The following is a 15,142-nucleotide window of genomic DNA, read 5'->3' on the forward strand; positions in this document are numbered from 1 at the left end:
GGGAGTTATTTTTCCAGTGAGTCAAAAACTCCATAATTCACACAGTAATTCTACTTGCTGCTATAAAAATAGCCACATCTTCCCAATGGATTAAGCTGTCTTGCACACTAGACTAGCCAGTCCGGACCTCTGCCAAATGCTATATTTACATTTCCAAACTAGAATCTGTTTCTAATACATTTTTATGGGGAGTTTTGACCCTTTATATTTATTGTTAATGAGCTTTCATCTCTATAATAGCCTTTCATCCCAAAGGATCCTGAAGAGTAATTGTAATATCCTGGCATACAAAATATACACAGAAATCAATTTACCCACCATTGAAATGTAGCCACGACTGGAGGGGTTGAGAATAAGCAACTGTTTAGCAGAAACCTGCGCAATGCCGCAGTGCTGGTTCCATCTGAGTGACAGGGCGAGCTAATTACCTGCGCTGGCTGTCGCCCAGACGAACAGGGTTCACCCATAGACCTGCAAAGCAGCTTGCGGAGAGATGTTTAGTGACTGCGAGGGCTTGGGAGCTTGGGTTTTCAGGTTGTCCAGAGGCTGTGGGTAGCTGTGCACTTATCCAGCAGGGAGATGGTACTGGCAGAGCCCCCAGCACCAGTCCCTGCAGAGACCTGGTGCCACCGTGCCGTTCAAGCAGCGCTGGCGCAGGCTGGCATTGTCGCTGGGCATCGCTCCTCTTGCTGCCGCAGACAGGACCTCCCTTGGATTTGCACCGTGCTGCTGCTTAAAGCAACCTGCTGGCATGGACCTACAGACTCTAAAGGAGAGCTGGGCTTGCTGTGACTTTGCAGCCCCACGTAGCTTGGCTCTTTTTAACCCCCAGGACTGTGAAGGGTTGGACCCTCCTTGGCTATTTGCAGCTGGCGAGCGCTGGCCTTCAGTAAGCCGTGCTGATGGAGGAGGGCAGGGGAGCAGTAAGTAATAATGTCACCATCAATCACCCATTGCCACAGGGAAGCCTCGGCACACGATTCGTCTAAAACGCCGCTGCCCGAGTGGTGTAAATATTTTATTAATGGCTGCCTCGGTTTGCAGCATTTTCATTATTGCTCACACCAGTAGTGATCACGCTTTGTAATATCAGCAAGGGAAGCCACAGGGTGTCTTGTTTCCGACCCTCCACCCCGGCACTAATGGGGACTGCCGGCAGCTGCGGCAGCCTCTCGGCGCAGGCAGGAGCCCTCGGCGGAGGGAAGCGATGCACAGCCCCAGCAGACGGGTCCTGCCACGGCAGCGGGCTCGGGCTCAGGCAAGCCCGTCATGTCAGCGCAGGGCAAGGCACAGGCCATGCCAAGGTGAACTGTGTAACGTGCCGTTAAAAGAGGCTTTTCCATTTCCTCTTGCTCTGCTTTTACCACTCAGTCTGCAGGACAAAAGCCTCTTCAGCACTAATCCTGCCCAGCCTTTCCCGGTGATGAGCGGTTCAGGCATAATGCCAATGCATTTATCACCTTCCTGTACTTCAACTTGCTGTGGATTATTTTCCATGAGGGAGCAACACACAACCCATCCAATGACTTGTCAGCCACCCTCCTGAGTAAAGTAACGTTCTCAGTCGAAAGGATTTTACCTTCTTTTTGCCCCTCAAAGGGCACCAGTCCAAGTGAGAAGGGGAGTTCAGTACCAGAGACCCCCGCGTTTGCTGGGCACTCATCCGGTGCTCTCCATGGGATCCCTGTAACGCCCCTGCCACTGCTGGCATTTTAAAAAAGCAAAGGCAAAAGAGACGAAAGGAAAGAGCCTTCCCTTCCCCCATCCTCTCCCGTAAGTCATTTTCTCTGGCCTATTTTACAGGAACTGAAAATCTATTAGAGGAATAGCTTAATCCAGTTTGACTGTAATAATTAGGGTGCTTTAAAAAAACCCTGACTAATCGTATAAAATGTGATTGTAGACAGTTCAGTGCACGACCCTTACACTTATCACTTGAGGTATTATTACAAACCAGAAACAGCTGGCAAGCACAGAGGAGGATAAAGGGAAAAAAAAAAAAATCACATGCAAAGGGACAGGGACTGTTCCTTTTCTGATCTTGTAACAGAGGCACTGGCAGCACCTTGAGCTGTCTTTCTAATGCAGATCCAAAGCATGAAGTCACCTCCAAGCCCTTGGACGGACACCTCTGGTTGCACCAACAGCGTGCCCTGCCAGCCACGAGGTTCCTGCTGTCGGCACCTCCTTGTCTCACACTGTTTTTGCAGGCAGTCCAAAAGGATTTGAATTAGTGGTGGAGCGATTCCCCCCAGGGCACGCCGCAGTCATCAGATGTTTGTAGCAATAATGGGCAGCTTTTCCAAAACAAGACAGTCTGTGTTAGTCAAGCAGGATATAGTGCTTTAGGGTCACTGGGTTATGACAGAAAAGCAATGCTTGCATCCATGTCTTGGCTGGTAGCAATCTCTTTTTCTCTTGCTCTTGATCTTTCTCAGGCTCCAACAGCCACAATTTCTTCCTTCCCTTCCCAAGCTTAGGCTGGGGGCAGCTGAGTTCCCATCACGGCATCACCACACCTTTAGTAAAGCTATTTTTTCCCCCATACATTCTGCTAGTCATTCCACAGGATTGCTGCCCGTTCACAATGCCCTTGTCCCCGCAAGATGAGCTCATTCATGTGCTGACACTGCTTGTTCATCCCTTCCTACCACTCCAGCTGGGACAAACAGTCCAGGCACCCATCCCCTGCATGACTGCGTCAGAAGAGAAACCAACTCTTCCAGTCCCAGTGGCCCAAAAGCGTATTTTGGTGGAGAATTCAAAAATCTGAGCCCACTGCAGCAATCCAGCATAACAGAGATGATTGCTCAAAAAGGGACTCATGCTTTAGCATGGTCAGTCATAGATTAAGAGGTTGAAGCCAACATAAACGTTGGGAGAAGCACAGGGAAGGCTCTTGTTCATCGGTACCATTCGGAGCTGAGACTGAGCCCTCGACCAGACACTAGCTCACAAAAACACTGCTCTGTAGAGCCAGTCAGGAGCTTTAGACTTCACAGAGAGATGACAGCCAGGATGAGACTGTACTATCACCCATATGCTACTTTAATCAGCATTGAAATCATATGATCAACCTGGAAGGAGGCTTTTAAAGACTGAAATATAAAGAAGATGTACTCCAATTTCAATTTTCTCTCTCTCTGCTGCTGTGATTAAAATATGTGGTTGATCTTGGAAGCTGTACTGCAGCTTGTACAGAAAACGTAATAACAACATTCACAGTAATGGAACTTGCAGATGGAGTTGGGTTGTTTGGTTTCTTTTGCTCTACCATGAATCTTTCTTGGGTATTTTTCTCCCATTCCACTCCATACAGATTTTGATCTTTCCTTTATTAAATAGGAATGGTTATCCCCACTGACTCACTTATCTAATAACAGCTAGAACCTTTTAATTCAAATGATTTGATTCTTGGGTTTTTTAGATTAAAGTAAACATATGGTTAGAGTATTACTGGGAAAGTGGCAATAGAAATACCATGGTCAAATTATCCTGTGACTCAATTCTGCAAAGCACACTGAATCCTTTTTAATACTTTTTACAAGTACTCGGTGGTGACCTCTAACACCAGAGTGGTTTCTCTCCTACGGTAGTTCAATTTCACAACTCTGAATACACTTTTTTTTTTTTGAAGGAAAGCCATCCAAAGGTTTTTATAAAATGTTCTTTAGCCTTTGGGAAAGAGCCAATTTAATGCCAGGGTATCATTCCATTTCAAAGAGTCGAAGGATTTGAGGAAATACAATCTGCTTTCTGAACAATGTGAGAGGAATATAGTTGTGGTTTTGTTAGAAACCAAGCTGCAGAGTTTGGATACAGAGCTCAACTTTTTCAAAGTTCAGCCGTGGCTCTTGGTTTGTCAGCTGTATTTCCCCGCAGCGCTGTTTTTTATAACAGCCCTTCTTACAGAGCCTGCTGCAGTATGCATGAACGCTTGCATCGGGAGTAGATGGCAAAGGAGACGTTGCTGCCAGCCAAAGTTTCTCTCATTTCTTGGCCTAAAAATGGGGAGGGAAGGTTCCTCCGTAAAGTCAAGAATCACCAACAGACAGTCCGCTTGGTTTTAATTACCATTTTTCTATTTGCAATTGAAAAATGGGCAGGAACATAGGGAATAAACCCCCAGCCATTAAAGGGGAAAACAGCGAGCTCTGAAAATGCCTCCTGAAAGCCAGAGTCACCTCGAGTCCCGTGCAAAGGTGCAGTCTCCGCTGCAGCCACGCTCGGCAGCACCAGGCACGCACATTTTGCCACCCGTCACCTCCCAGCCCATGGCACGAGTTGCCAAAAAAAAACCTGCGGGAGCCACAGAGACGCTCAGTCACATCTAGCTTTATTTTAATCCCGTCAGAAAAGTTCAAGAATTACACCAAAAAATACTTCAGTCTCTGCTACCTACTGACAAAAAATACACCACAAAATTATAAACTGTTCAGTGGTTTGCTGGAATTTCGATTGTTGGTGGAGGGGGGTGGTTTGTACATTTTGAGTGAGAAATTAATTTACAGGTGAAAGGGGAAGGAAGGATAGGAAATCAGACAATGGCATTTGGCACTACAGTTTTAGCTACACTATACAGTTATTTATCATGATGCCTGTTAGGACTGAGGAGTTCTGCCCTCATTTACACTCTCTAGTTTCTATGTATGCGAAATGGAGGACAAAACTGCCCAATGCAGGGGGAAAAAGGGGCCAGTTCCTAATTTCCATCCCAGTCTAGCCACAAATCTGAAAAAGCAGCCTTAGTCAGATGCGAACCTTGCCTTCCCTATGCACTCTGCTCCTGCTGCTCAGTCTCACCCTGCCTGCGCTACAGAGGAGCAGAGCTGCTTTGCAGCAACGGCTTGCAGCTCTGAAAAAAGAGAATCCTTTTTTTTAAAAAATCCACCAGTTTGCACTAATTGCACATGCCATTTGTGGGGAGAGGATGTTTTACATAGGCCAGGACTGGATTAAGCTTGGGGTCTGGTCTGTATTTGCAAGCAGAGATTTGATGGGACCCTTGTACTCTGAGAGCATGCTACAGCCATCCCTCTCTAATTACCTAGAATGACATTAAATACTGAAGTATCTGAAGGAGGGAAGCAGGAGCATCCCATTTCATGGGTGAGGGAAAATTAGGGGCTGAAAAGTTAGAGGCTTAATACAGTTCTATGCTATCATCACTCTTGAGAGGCTCCTCAATTTATTTGTCTCTTGGTGTCCCTCCGGAGAGAGGTCCCAAAGGATGATGCCTCATGTAATGTGCCAAAGGTCATGCAGGAAATCTGTGCCAGCAGCAGAAATAGAGCCCTGATCTCCTGACTCCTAGTCCTGTGCTCAGAACTAGATTCTTGATTTCACTATGGCAGCCCCTGTCTGCTGCCATCCTGCTCCGTATCCAAATACCAACCAGGATTTCAGCCTCAGAGCCCAGCCAAGACCACCAGCACAGTGGCGGCTCATTACGAATCCCTAGATCTTTTTGGATTTACTTAGGCCACTGCACAGGGGTGTGTGTGTGTGTGTTTGCACGTGTGTATGTTTGAGGGAGGAGGGGATGCTTGTATTCCTCCATTAGCAAATGAATGCTGATGCTATATTCAATTTGACAGCAAAATATCCCCCCTTTGGCAAGCCAAATGACATCCCAATGTCTTTGTACCAGGTTCTTTCTACCCTCTCTCTCGAAAGGATTTCAGCTGTTCGTTCACTGCATGTTAAGCCTCTGTCACAGCTTTCCAGCAATGATAAAACTTTGCGGGATTCTCTTTGCTGCTTTTATCCTCTCTGGCTGTTTATCTAATTTGCTTTTTTTGTTTTTTAATTTCTTTTTCTAACAAATAGTTAAGCAATGATTTAAAAATATTTTTACATCGTAAGGTACAGTCAACATCAAACATGCCTTTGTACAAGAGCTCGACTCGGTTACAAATCAACGAGAACAATGCACAAAAAGAAATATCCATTAAGATGACTCCTGCACTCGGGGTTTATTTATTCCTGTCGTGCTGTTAGCACAGCACCCTCAGCTAGAGCAATGCAGTATAGACATGATGTTGTCCCCCACCCTCCCACTTTGCCCATCACCACTCATTAACTTTAATGACCTTCTGTCTTGGCAGCCTTGGCTTCATGGTTTACCGATCCTGAAGACAGCCAGGGTGATACGGCCCGGGAGCTGGTCTGCTTGGCCATGCTGTAGTGGCTGATGACAGTGTAGAACCTGCCCCGGGAGTTGGAATCCTGTGCGGAGTAGTATGCGTCCAGCGAGGCTGGGATGCACCGCTTGTGCTGGAAAGAGGAAGAAAGCAAGAGAAGTTAAGAGTGGTCCCATCGGCCTCAGGCTCTTGCTTTAAAAATCTCAGGGTTAGCTGTTTGCACGGATGACATTTGACTCAGACTTGCTGCAGCGAGAGCATCTGCTGCGCAGCCCTGCCTGCCTCTCGGTGCCGTGGGAATGCACAAAGTTTAGGGTCGGGCAGCAGCCCTCAAAACCTGTTGCTATTGGCAACCCTGATTGCAGGCTGATTTCATCCGTGGATGGGAGACGGGGACTGTAAAATGAAGGTCTGACCGGTTTGGTACGTTACTGGCATGCACAGAGGCCCCTTGCTGGAGCCCTAGCAGGGCTGAGCAGCTCCTAGCACGTGCTGGACTGAAAGCTCTGTAGAGCCAAGTCCAGAATTAATCCTCAGACAAGTAGAGGACAGGCAGAGGCAGAGTAAGCTGCTTACGTGCTGCTCTCTTACAGTGTGTTCTCTCTGACCGTAGCACGACCACCTTGGTCGGGGTTGGTAGGAAGCGTGGCCCAACCAGCCAGCCCTTGTCAGAGCTTCTTGTCTGTGCAGACACTGCCCATGCATCTCCGCTGCGCCAGTGAGGATGCTTGGGTGCTAACAGCTGCACAGATAAAACAATTCGCTTTGCAACAGCTGTAAAAGAGCAATCAAATGGTAACAAATGTCAGACTGGTTGGTATTCACTGGGCTCAAAGTAGCACCAAGGATGCAAAGGGCCCCAGGAACAACTATTATTAAATTACGAGATGTGCCAACTCCCAGTTCGATGTGACTAGCTGAAATCTGAGTCCAAAACCTTTAGTCTTTTCAGAAGTTCAGGTTTGGATCTGATTCTAAAATTCATGACTCCATCCTAACTTTATATAACCTAAGAGAATAATTCACAATGACTAATACACCAACATCCTTACTCTATTTTCTAGCCCACAGACTATCCCCAGTGTGGTCAAGACTCCTGTGACTTTATGAGTTCATTCACAGTAAGGAGTTAGTTAGTGAACTACTTTGCAAACTTTTTTTTAAATTTTTTTAAATCTAAACAGACCAGGCAAATATTCAGTATAAAATCCCTGGGCAGCAGGGGTTTAGCAATTAAGTTACATGGTTTTGTTCTTGATAGAGGCTCAAAAGCACCTAAAAATGAACTACATGGGCAAATTCGGATTTCTTTCACAAAGGACACATGTGCCAGCACTCGGGGAGTTTGCTTTGCATTAAAATGTATGCCAGTAAACCTCAGTCACTTGAACGTGTGGGAAGCAAATGCGGGATTCCAGCTGCAATAAATCCATTCACAAATACGAGGGATTGTTCCTAAACATGTGTCTGTAGTGTTCACCAAATGCTAATCCCAACAATTACAGTGTAACAGTAGCTGATGGAGGCAGATGCAAGTCCACATTTCCCATAACACTTTTCCCATTTCAACACATTCTTGCCAAATGTTCTGTTTGGCCTGGTCAAAAAAGCAGACTAGACTGTAACCATGTAGTCAATTAAAGTCTATCATTATCTCAGGCAATTCATCTGTCTGAAGTTTCTTACCTTATAAACAAATCCATCTGGGCAACTGTGGTCGTAAGTAAAGGCTTTGTATACCACAAGAAACACTATGCAGGCAAGGAATGCAAGAGCCAGACTTATGAGAATAGTGACCTACAAAAGAGGGATAATGTTACTCTACATATGTTGAAATGGCATCTGAGCAACCTCATAATTAAATGACTTATAGTAACAGCCATCCTAACAGACTGCAGTCTTCACTCCACTGTGCAGTACTTAACTAAGCATGGTAATTGAATGAATGCTAGATCCAATAGCCCTGAATTCTCACATCATTTCCATCCCCCCACAGACATTCAGGAGTGCACATTCCACTGTTTAACCCCTTGCAAATGTACGGATTTTGCTGAGGTGCTCGGTGTTGTCGGTGCCTTTGTGTTCCCATGCTCTCGGCTGTTCAACCGGCAGCATCGTCAGCTGGCCCAGCAGGATCCACCAGCAGCCAGAGTCCACGCTCGGGGTCTAAGCTGTGCAGATAAGCTGCCTTATAACCATGGCGAGATCCCGCTTTGCTGATAGCAGAGGTAGGTGAGCAGGTAGCAATAACGAAGCCTTTGTAGCACCAACACCTTTGTGCCTCCTGGGCGATACAACAAGGGTAAGTTGTGCCTCAAGTACCTTGCAGAAGGGAGAGCGGGAGAAAGGGAATCCTCTGTTTATCAAAGCTGTAAAGGGAGAATATCCCGACCACCGACAAAGCCCAGCATGTAAATCCCGCAGCATGTCCAAGAGCAGATGCCAGTGTTGGAGGTAACAGCCATGATACTCTCTTTGGGGCTCAAATATCCCCCCTCTCCTCATTCCCAAGCAGGTTATTTTGCTGCACCATTTTGTTTCTTTGCTGTAGCTCTCTTCTCTCCAGCCCTTCCAGGTCCCTCTTAAATAGTTTCCTGGCCCCATTCAGATGCCTGGACTGGGGCCCTGTCCCTTGATTTTAGCTAGGCTGTGACCTCCCTAAGGGCTGAGCAAGGGTCCCAAATACACTCTTGTTCTCCCCTTGCCCAAAGCTTTCTTGGTCCCAGCTGGTAATTCTGCAAACACAGCATAAATGGCTCTGGACTTCTACTGCCTAAATTACAGCAACCCATCATGTCGAGACTGCTGTCTCACACTGATCTGGACTGGCATGAAAAAAATATCATAATCCCTGGGGCTTCAGTGTTACCATGCAAGCTAGAGTTACTAATCAAATGAAGTCACTTACAGAGATGATGGGGGTGGGAACAGCATTAGGGGAAACATTTAAAGCTGTTGCACAGCCAGCAGCATGGAGAGGGAGCTGCCGCAGCTCCCCAGCTTGTTCTGGCTCGCTGGGGCTGAGCACCAGCAGCAGGCATTTTGCAGGATGTTTGCCTGCATGGGGAAGGGGCTGCAATGTCCCTGTGCTCGGTGAGCCTGTGAAAGCTCACGCTGAGGAAGTTCCTACAGCAAATGCTTGAGGTCAGGCATGGGTTTACAGGAGGGATAGCGATCAGTGGGGCTGATTCCTACCCACAACCTCAATGTGTTTGCTTCAGAATCCCACATGTCATCACAGCACCAGAAGCTGAGCCCAGGGCTGCAAATTTTCCCTGGTCACATCAAAAGCCACTAAGAGAACCGCAATGGTAGGACAGGGCAGGGACTGTGTGCTGCCACCATACCATGCACGTGCTCATCCTTCAAAATATGACCCCGTCCCAATATCAGAGCTGCACCTACCTGTACTAAAGGCAATCCTTATCATTTACTGTCCTAGCAAGGAAGAGCCACAAATTTTTCAGCTCCATCTAGTCATTCAGGGTTCATCTACCCTTTTGTTGTCACAGTTATGGCACAATCCTCTTTATTTTCTCACAAAGATGTTCAAGGAAATTGAATAGTAGGTACAGACAGAAGTTGTTCCTTCACTAATGTATAGGAGACTGGTGATGGCAGAAAGTGGGGAAATACAGAGATAGTTCCTACAGTATAGTGAAAGGCATGTCAGGAACAGCAGCTAAAAGAACAAGCTGGCCACATCTCAGAATTCATCAGTATAATATCATTAATATAACAATATTATGTAATACTAGTAATACTGTATCAATAAAGATATACTAATTGCTTAATATTGGTTCACACTGAATTTTGCTCTAATTATCTCCTTTGGTCATCGTAGCAGCTGTAATTCCGAGAACCTGTATGATATGCAATCCCTGCACAGACTCAAAGGGACCACTGTAATTGCTTGCAGTGCAGGAAAAGACTTCTCACCCTCACCAATCCTGCAGAAAGATGCGCTGCCCGGTGAGATGTAGCCCTACATTGCACACAGCGCATCGGGACTGTTACTCAGAGAAGCTAAAGCAACCCTGGCAATGCCACCTGCAATGCTGGAAGATCCAGAGCTACAATCTTGGTGGATGTTTTAAGACAAAAAGAAAGTGAAGGTAAATCTGCATGCACGGTGTTAAATCTGACCCAACACATCCAGTTCAAAACTTAGGAAAGAGAGAGGTGTGGAGACTATAGCTAGCAGGAGAGATTTGTAAGTTCATTGTTAAGTCAGAATATTTTAGAATAAAGCGTAAAAAGGTAAGAAGATTCGGGCTAACAGGCTTTTCCAATGATGAACAGTTCACTGAAGCCCTGACCCGCCTTTTAGAATAACTGCTCATATTAACCTCCTCCTTGGGGCCTAATCTGCTGCAAAATGGGTCAATTAAGCAAAAGGCAGCTGCAGAGGGAGAAGCACTTACTGCTGGATCTCGTAAGAGAACATGTGTAAGAGAGTCCTGGTGTGCTGAAAAGGTAGCTGGTAGAAAAGGAGTACAGTTGTATGAACTGTACTAGTCTGACCAAGAAAGTACGGGCTCCACCTCCTCTCCTTCAAAGCACACTTGCCTGCAAGTTTGAATAGAAATATTTCAGACCAGCTTTACAGTAGCTCATGGGTTCCCAACCTGGGGAAGCCATATCCCTTTTCATAGTGCTGAAGAGGAAGAAGTCTCAGTTGAATTCAAGGGAGAAAATGGAATTTGCTGTGATTTCTGCCACCAAAAGAAGTTATATTACACCTGAAAAAATGAAAAAAAGTCACTTTGAAAAAATGTAGTCAAAAGAAGAGACTTCCTGGATTAAGTATGCCAACACTCTCTACTTTTTCAAACAGGATACCTGGGAAAAAAGACCCCTCTCCAATAAGATCCATTACTACCCAGGTCTGGCAGGCCAATGTGAAAGAGCTTTTCCCCGTGTAGAACACATGTTCATCAACTCTTCCCCATTTAAAAGGGGAGCGTTGTAGGCCGGGTACTTCCTCCAATAACAATTTATGCAGTAATACAAATATGACAATGACACAAGTCCCCTTTGAGGTTAGTTTGAAGGCACTAAAGCAAGGAGTACATCTTGCTCTACCAAAGCCAATGCTTAGAGGGCAGCCCTGGCTAGAAATTCAGAAAACAAGAAATGCTCAGCTCTCCAGTTTGGTCGCTCTGCCCTAAATATAATGTACAATGAAAAAAGAAATCTTGTTTGAGTTAACCTGAAGGAACAAACTTGTGCTCAGGGCAACGGAAGAGACAAAGGACAATGAAATTACACCAAATGCCACCTGGGAATGCATACAGCATAACTCAGTGAGAAAGTAGCTCTTGTTCCTGAGAAATAAGCTGCTGCTCATCCTCTAGGTTTCTTTAGTAAATACAACCTTCATCATCAGGGCTAGCAAGAGCTGCACACCAGCAGGACGCATACACTCTGTGCTGTGATTACTCCTGCCCTAAAGTCTCCCTGGTTCCTTTCTCCCTCTCTGCATCACCATTTCCTCCATCCCAGAGGGATCCATCAGGGCTGACTGTATCCAGAGAAGAGGCTGTGAAAGGGGAACATCCCTGAACTGTCAGATGTCTCCCTCACTCGGAATGACTCTGTGTCTGCCTTCCCCAAGAGTTGCTACCAAAGTTGCTTTGAAGGCTTCTCACTCTGAGCCAGTTAAAATGGCCAAGTTCTTAGCCATCAGAAAAAATGTTCTTTAGCCTTCAGAAAAAGAAAGAACTGAGCTGTCTGGAGCAAGAATAAATGTCTCTTCTTTTGTTAAATCCCATGCACACGCACGGCCTATGGAAATGACCATTAGTAATGTGATTTGACTGGTTCCTTTCCTCTTGTCTGCCCACTGAGGCCCTAAAAATAATAAATTCCCCTCTGCTCTGGCGCTCTGCTCTGGCAAAGTGCTAACACCCAATTCATTACCTCCCAGGAGCAGGTCCCTGCGCTGAGCTCTCCCCTCCCTCCGGGCTGTAATTGAGCCCATTCTCACCTCCCTCCTGCCGTTTCATGCACTTGCAAAATTACAGCGTGACACAATATTACACATGATGATACATAGTGTAAAATTGCTCTGGGATGAAATGTCATGTAAGATGTTAAAACCCAGAGGAAAGGGAAGAAAAATCCACCCCCAGATATTTTGCCACACCAGAGCTAAGATTCACCTCTCTGGGTATTCCGGAGCATACAAAGCTTCATTAACATTCAAACACCAAAGAATCACAGAGCTGCAATACCTAATAAACCTCCACTTTTTTTTATGATTAACATGAACCTTGGCAGTCTCTAAGCAATATAAACACTCACAGAGGGGAAATAAAATTTAGCGAGCAGATAAAACCTAGAAGTGCTGCAGGCATGAATCTGTCACGTGTGACTGCTCAAGTGGGTAAAAGAACGGGGGGATTTGCCTACCCTTTCCCCAAAGTCTTATATGATTCCCAAGACGGGAGTGTCTGCTAGAATGGAGAAGACAGAACATCGTTACCACCCCAAAAAAACTCCCCATCCGCCACAAAACATGGAAAGAGGCCCTTAACATCTGTGAAAGATGATGTCACCCTCCCATCAACAACAGCGCACTCGGATTGGTTCCTCCCCACCTTTCCCAAGACGAAGCACATGTTGCATTTTTCACAACAGCATGGATAATATAAAAGATATATCCTCATCAGGCAACAGGATATAAGTTGCCCCTAGGTTTTGCTCCAGTGAGATGACATCTAATTGTAACGGTGTTCCAGTTAACCTGGCCTTCATGCTGTCCATCGAAGTGTCCTTCCTACCCTCTTTGATTTAAACAGCTGCCCATGATTTTTTTTTCATCAGAAATTCCCTTTTACCCCTCTCTAGCTACAATGAAAAGCTTTATTTAAAAGTAAACCAGAGAACAATGCCACATCCAAGCAGCAGGGCATTCTTTTAATAGCCTTTTCCGTTGCAAGGTTTCTACAGTTTTATTCCTTATTGTTTTCCTTGGCAAAAATTTTCTGGTTTGTCCCCTTAGTTTTCAGAGAGGGTGTGCACCCTTCACTCCCCATGGAAGTCAACAAGAGCAGGGAGCTGCTGGTCCCTCCAAAAAATCAATCCCTAGGGGCTTTGACAGCAATACTGATAACCTGCTGAGTAGAGAGCCGGCAGGCAGCTACACACCAGCGCTGGGCTGGTACTGCCTGTCAGCCAAACCAGTGAGGTGTTTCGGTGCCTTAGGGCCCTGGGGAACCTGAGCGCTCTGGAAATACCTGGGGGAAAAAAGGAACAGAGCAAGGCAGATCCTGAACAGAGGTTGATGGGAATACTACTGCAGCGAGCAGATATTCATACGGAAGGATTTTCAGGCAGTGTAGGGGGGGAAGGGTCTGTCAGCAGATGGCACTTCCCTCAAATTTATGCACTGTTTGAACTGAGTTGACAAATATTTTTTTTCCCAGTGGGGACTGGATGCAGACAGCGCTCTGTTAGTATTCAGCATCCAACCTGTGCTGGTGAGTTGGGGGGGGTTGGTTTTGTTCCCACTTAAGTTACATATTACTTGCATTAGCAGCTGAAGGAACATAACTTATAATCACAGCCCTGGTGTCAGGGATTGTCATTTCACCTTTATGTTTTGTTCACAGGCTCCGCTGATGGTGTCACACACTGTGAGGACTCAGCATAAAAATGGTAAAAAATAAATTGGGTAGGGAGAGAAAATAACATGGGCATTCAAATGCAAGCCACCTCACAGTGAAACACAGTAGAAGACATCCTACAAAACTGTGAAGAAACACCTTCTGAAGAAGTAAAGGGTTGTTTTTTCTAACCCAAACCACAATTAATCTAGGAAATTAATCACAATTAAGCTAACGAATTTACTCTGTACAACATGGTCAGCAGAAGGAGTTCAGTAAGATTCCAAAAAGATGAAACATTCATATGGAAAACCTCCACATGGCTTGAAGTAGAGCTGAATAAAACAAAAGGCACAGCTCCCTCTTCCCCCATCAAGTTCTTGTATTTGATGGCATGAACCTGTCATCGAGACCCAGATCCACAAAGGCAGTCAGGTGTCTAAATCTCCTTTAGTTTCCTACAGGACACTAGAATCAGTAGGCACCTTCTATAGGCTCAGGTGTCTCCGGAGGCGTAAGAAATTGTTCATTATGGATATTCACACATTGCTCTGACACATCTGCCTCTGGCTCACTAAAATGGGTTTCCAAATGAGATGGCCAGTTAGTCTGGTACAGCACTGCAATCCTTGTGTTCCACTACTAAAGCTCAAACCCATGACTGCTTGTACTCAGGCGGCAGCCTTATCATCTGCTGTCTAAAATTCATTTGGAAAATCACTGTGCTGCCCTTTCTTCGGGGGGAAAACAGCTGCATCCAGTCCAGCTTTGGAGGAACTCAGCAAGTACCACCTGCTGTTTGGGGATCAGGCATAAGCCCCAGGTGCCCAGGGGTTTGAAACCACCCTCCATTTGCCATGTAAGTGGAGCAGTTCTCAGGATGCAAACAATGATGTGATGTCTATCAAGCTGTCTGAAGAAAACAGTGCAGAATATCTCTTCCGTGCTCATGCAACTCTTGTGAGAGGCTAGCAAGCAGGGGTTTTCATCAGCGTGGGTGACGCTTCTTAGACATCAAGCATGATTTTTTTTTCTAAACCTGGCAAATAAATGTTTGACTCTGGACACCTTTCCCACTGCTCAGAGCATGCAATATATATGCTTATATACACTTAAAATGGGAGTACAGCCAAAAAAGACACCACAAACAGGGAAAGCATTGCTGTCTAGAGGAAAACCAGCCATACAAACAGCACCCAGAGAAGAGTTAATGCTCTCAGAATGTAGAGTTGTGCGTTACTGTGAAGGACATCAGTTTAATTCCCATGTAAAGATCATTTACCATGGAAAAATCCCGACAAAATTCTGCACAGTCTTCCTAGTCTTAGCAGCTGTAATGTGAATAAGGGACCTCAGAAGCCAGATGCCTCTGTCCGTTCCTGCACTGCA

General features: G+C 45.8%; 1 protein-coding gene across 2 annotated transcripts in view; it reads right to left on the minus strand.

The window, feature by feature from the left end:
- Window positions 1-4,315: 4,315 nt before the first annotated feature.
- NSG2 (neuronal vesicle trafficking associated 2) overlaps window positions 4,316-15,142 on the minus strand; it is a 37,797-nt gene continuing 26,970 nt past the window's right edge. For both annotated transcript variants that reach the window (XM_054842127.1, XM_054842128.1), the window contains exons 4-5: window positions 7,830-7,940; window positions 4,316-6,276 (exon numbers count right to left, since the gene is read on the minus strand). In XM_054842127.1, coding sequence (XP_054698102.1) covers window positions 6,085-6,276; window positions 7,830-7,940 — 303 coding nt within the window. In that variant the 3' untranslated portion in view covers window positions 4,316-6,084. The remainder of the gene's footprint in view (window positions 6,277-7,829; window positions 7,941-15,142) is intronic.

Source organism: Grus americana, chromosome 14, assembly GCF_028858705.1.
Source record: "Grus americana isolate bGruAme1 chromosome 14, bGruAme1.mat, whole genome shotgun sequence".
Taxonomy (NCBI): domain Eukaryota; kingdom Metazoa; phylum Chordata; class Aves; order Gruiformes; family Gruidae; genus Grus; species Grus americana.